Here is a 5466-nt window from a genome sequence, read left to right on the forward strand (position 1 = left end):
AGAAATGAACTCGCATCAGGTTGTAGACATGCTAGGAAATTTCTACTAAACAGTGTTCTTTTTTAGTTACTGATAACGATCCCGTGTGACACGTCACGCAAAGAAGTTAGCATCTATTGTCTATTGTTCTGTATTTTCAAATTTCTCTTATTGTAACCGTTATTTCTGGCAGTTGCCTGATGATTGCTTCACAAGAAGCATGAAACTCAGAGTAGCGAATAAATGACCGAATAACCTATCTCTTGCAATATATTATTATTATTATATAGGGCCATTTTGGTCACAATCTGGGGAAAGATGGCGCTACAAAGGATAATTTCAGCCTATTCTGGATTTACTTCATTCCCTGGGTACCTGTATTTTTTGTCTCATTTGCTTTATATTTCGTAACCACATCTAATCCGTATCCATATGAATTGCACATGGCAAATGCTTGTGGCCATTTTGGCAGCCATGTTGTATGGTATTTCTAATTATATGGTGGCAGTACAGGAAAACTACGAATTTCCCACGTACGTCACATGACGTGATCACTCCCATTCCTTTCCCTTAATTTCCATCAGAAGATACTAGAAAATTTCATGTAAAATAGGGTTAGCCTTAACGTTAAATCTTTTCTATTTTCATATTCAGGTGGCGCTTTCTTGGTGATTTTGACAAAATTATTGTGATCATAACGAATAAGTTACCTTTAGTCCAGCAAAGAATGGTGCTGGGGCTTGCTTCGGCGCTGACCATACATTTTTCGGGGAGGTGGTAAATTTTGCAGACACGTTACACGATATCTGTAGAGGCAACAAAATTAAATTAAAATACTTCCAATTAATCAATCAATCAATCAATCAATCAATAAAAAAAAACAGAAATAACTAAATAGACAAAAAAAAATCAGCAAAACATTTCGCAAAAGAGAGAGCGGAAGCGGGACGCAAGTTGGACGCTTCCAAACAAATTTGTAAATATATAAAAGTTTTAAAAAGAAAAAAAACAACCAACTATTTACAAAAATATAAAAGCAAATTACAATGATTTAATAATACCTACTCCCAAATTTTTTCTTGAAAGCAACTGTGCCTAGCTGAGGACCAAATATAAGGATAATCTACATCATAGACTGAGCGTATTGATGAAAAATAATATTTGGTAACAAACCTCTTCGATAATGAAACACCAGAAAAACAGAATGGAGGAGCAACTGTGTAAATTAAATTCCACGACATAAAGAATCCTATTGAAGTATGAAAAATCGTAGTTTTACAAAAATTAGTTGTTAGAATAAGACTTGATTTTTTTCTTAGACGTCTAAGCCCATGACTTATAAAGGTAACGTAGTCTTAATATTTCAATCTATAAGTCGGTGCAGGGCCTTGTAGAAAAACACAATTTCTTTAACTTCAATTATCTGTCAAGTTAACGGTAATAATTTAGTTAAAATTTAAAAAAGCGATCTCTGGCAAAAATGATTAAAAACTATGAGCTTTAAACTGCCCGAACTGCAGTCTTCAACAGGTAAAATGAGTGATAAGAGAGCGATGACAAAAAATTTTAAACAATAAACGTAAATTGCGAAATTATAAAAATGTAAATAATAGTTCGTTATTATTTACATTTTTATTATTTCGCAATTCACGTTTATTGTTTAAAATTTTTTCTCATCGCTTTCGTATGACTCATTTTACCCGTCCAAGACTGCAGTTCGGGCAGTCTAAAGCTCGTAGTTTTTAATCATTTTAGCCAGAGATCGCTTTTTTTTTAATTTTAACTATGTTTCATCCTGGCTACGGCCCCTCAATTTTTTTAGGTAATAATTTAATTTAAAGGCCAGAAGGCGATCTTTGTAGCAGGTATCTCATTGTGTCTCATTGTGTCCAATTTTGGACTTTTGTGTGTGACATGAAAAGGAGACCACACCTGTGAGGCATTGGAATGTTTGGACTTGACCAAGGAAAGGTACAGCGTACATCTACTTTTAGAGTCAGCAAGTAGAGGACAGGTTTATACTCCCAAGGAAAGAAATTTTATTTGTGTACCGATTGTCCAATCTTGTACTTTCTACCAGACAGCTTGGACTCAAGGTCTTTGTCGGGGCAAGGACTGGTATTTTCTTGGCCTGGCGGAATGGGGCCGCAGATTGTGTCAGTTTGAAGAATCTGCCCTTCAGCAAACCATTGAGTCCTATAGGTGACATTCTTCCACTTCTCGATGCCATTAAGTATGGGCACTTTGCAAATCAAGGTCACAAACACGTCCTCCTCATTTTCTGCGTAGCTTATGACTGGAAAGCCAAAGTTGCCACTAGAGAATTCTGCTGGTGGATCTAGTTAGGTGCAATGATGATATGAAACAATATTAGTCGTGTCATAATGTTGTTTGTCTGTTAGTGTTTCTCTGTCTGACTTTTTTTCTTCCATCTTTCCTCGCTACCAGTCCGCCTCCTATGTCAATGCTTCTCTGTCTCTTTTTCTCATGAGTTACAAAACTGGGCTGCACGCTGAGTTGTAAATAGAGTAAGACATGGCTATAAAATCCGATAACAACCTTTATAATCAATCATAAGTGAATGGTAATTTAAGGTTGATAACTGTATTAATTAACTTTATTGTAGAGTGAAAGAATGAAAGAATAAGTGGTATTTTAGCCTTTTTGGACTTTGAAAAGGCATTTGATAACGTTGAATGGGATTTTCTTCACACATGTCTAGAGGCCTTCAATTTCGGTTCTGATTTCGAAAAGTGGGTCTCCGTATTTTATACTGATATTTCCAGTTGCGTTTGCAACAATGTTTGGTAGTCGGAGTTTTTTAAACTCGAAAGAGGCGTTCGTCAAGGTGATCCTTTATCTCCATATCTTTTTATTATCGCGGCAGAAATTTTGGCGATTGCTATTAGATCAAACACAGATATTCATGGAATTAAATTGGGAAATAACGAAATTAAATTATTACGGTACGCAGATGACACAACTGGCATATTGAGAGATGAAGCATCGTTAGGGTCGCTCTTACAGGTATTGAGGAGATTTGAAAAAGTCTCGGGTTTAAAATTTAAATCAGTATCTCAAAATCCGATGATGCATGTGGATAGGAGAGAGTAGTAACTGCAAGCGTGAAATTTTCGGTTTAAAATGGCCGAAGAGTCCAATCAAATGTTTAGGCGTACATATCACTTATGATCATGACGAGTTTATAAAATTAAATTTTAACAGCGCTCGCAAGAAAATGGAAAAAACCCATCATCATCATCATCATCATTATCGCCAATATAACGGCAACAACGCTACCATCACCACTATTGGATGTTACTAAGCATAGATGAACAAGACGACGGTTCCTGTTCATTAAATAAAAAAAAAAAACTTTATTGAATGTACGTTCGATGTACTGAAGTGCTATTTATTAATTGTATTGTATTGTAAGAAAGGTTTGCACTACAATGACATTGAATAAAGAAAATCATGAGTAGGATGAAACTATCAAACATTTCAGGCACAAGGCGCTCAGCTCACATGCACAAAATGCAGAACAACAATTTTCGTACTTGTCTGCAAATGCTTTCCAGACCTTTGGTGAATTCGATAAATAATCTTCGCATTAATGATAACAAATAGTATCTTTGCAAACCTCGGACTAAAAACATAAGAAATACTTTTACTTACAATGGTGCTAAGCTATTGAATGAGCTCTGAGGCTCTCCGCCCAAACATGTGATAAATGTCTTGTCTTTCAAACGAGAGGTATCAGCTGTTAATCCCCGACCGGTCACCGTACTTAATTTTATTTTTTATGACTTTTCTTTACACTTGATAGAATGTTTTATTGCCGTTACTATTATTAGTTTTAACGTTCAGCTTCCATGAAAAAGCAATTATTTGAAGATGTCAATTATTGGACTTTCTTACTCAAAGTTTCCCGAAATCAAATAGCGAAGATGCCAAAATCCATTATTTCTCAATGTCCAAGGCGGGAAGATCATTAAATAACTAAACGTGTGTGCAGGCCTAGTAATTCCGCCTTAAAGTGCAATCATGTGTATAGTTTCCAAGACCTCGTCTGTGATGCATTTATGTAAATTTGTGACGGTTCATTGCTTTAAAACCGATGCGATCGTTCTATTTTCAGTGTTTTCGATCGGTACGTTGCGAGCGCCATTATTTTAAAATGTATCGACCGCTGACTAAAGCCACCGTGGTCTTCCTATGGGCTAGGATTCCTCGGTTCCTTTGATGCACCATGATCCGAGTGATCTTGGATCATTGATCCTGATCTGGATCATCCCAAAGGAACGCACCCAAGCCAGTAAAGTCTTGTTTTTGGTGGACGTCAATCAAAGAATCAAGAAGTGTATGTGTTAACAGAATTACTTCGTACGTCTACACGCTTCCTATCTAGTTCTGATTTTTAAGCAGCTATTAACTGAATTAGCTTTCTGCTTCAAATCGAGATTCGTCGGATTGTCCCAGTGTATCCAAAGCATGGAACAAAGATGGTAGTTAATCAAAACAAAGTTAAGACCAATAAAAGACATTTGAAATACATCTTGGGAACTCACAACTTACCAAAACAGTTTGGCGGTTCTCCTTCCTTTCCGTAAGGGCATGGCTCGTCGAAACCTACAAAGTTAAGTTTAAGTTAGAATTAAAAGTTAAATTTTCCGTTAAAGATATTATATCATAGAGGTGGAACAATGTGTGTCTATGCAATCTTTCTTACCAGCACAATAGGCGGCTGCACAGTAACGAAGAGGTTTTAAGTAGTATACGTAGTATTGTCCACAGTTTTTTATGTTAATGGTAAGAGTTTCCGAACAAGTGTCACCAAAACTGCTGATGCAGGCCGTGCGAGCCACATTTCCTTCTGCCTGAGTTGGATGCTTATCCCTTAACCAGATTGGATCGTGGGTGCCGCAGTAGAACTCTTGCACTTCCGTTTCAGGCATTTGTGTTCCTCCAAAACTTGTAAAGCGATACCAATCCGAACTGATAAGCCGATCACACAACGGCGTTTGACCTGCCTTCCAATTGCTTTTTATGCTGCGGCGTGGATCGTTAATTTCCTTGTAATTTTTGCAGCAGTCATTGCAAACGGGTGTCTGACAGACACACGCATTTATGATGAAGATGATGACATAGCAACCCGAGAAAACAAATCTCTTGAAAGACATGGTCTTTTGGTCTTCTTAAAACGATCAGCGTAGTTTGAAGAGTATTCGTTGAGTTGTTTTGAACTCGGTCGTCGAGGAGGTTTATAAGGAAGTATAACATAAGGAAGTATAACATGAAATCTGTGATTGGAAGCGAAAATGACGTCACCCTTGGTAACGACTTGGGTCAAGACCTTCAACACTGTTTCGACTTCCTTTCGAACTGACAAAATAGTTTTCCATATTTTTTTTATTTTATTTTACTCTTCACGCAGAGCTGCTAAGGAAAAACTGGAATAGCAACGTCAATTTTTCAAAAAGCGAAAGG

The 5466-nt window shown here is 36.9% G+C and overlaps 1 protein-coding gene across 1 annotated transcript; it reads right to left on the minus strand.

Moving 5' to 3' along the window:
- Positions 1-689: 689 nt before the first annotated feature.
- LOC146448382 (uncharacterized) lies at positions 690-5244 on the minus strand (the record flags this gene model as incomplete). The annotated part of the gene is made up of 4 exons (XM_085102621.1): positions 4709-5244; positions 4555-4608; positions 2031-2317; positions 690-785 (listed from the first exon to the last, which is right to left on the minus strand). Coding segments are annotated over exons 1-4 (888 nt in total), but the record flags the coding sequence as incomplete, so codon positions are not given.
- Positions 5245-5466: the final 222 nt, after the last annotated feature.

Source organism: Pavona decussata, unplaced genomic scaffold (assembly GCF_977016875.1).
Source record: "Pavona decussata unplaced genomic scaffold, jaPavDecu1.1 SCAFFOLD_955, whole genome shotgun sequence".
NCBI classification, from domain to species: domain Eukaryota; kingdom Metazoa; phylum Cnidaria; class Anthozoa; order Scleractinia; family Agariciidae; genus Pavona; species Pavona decussata.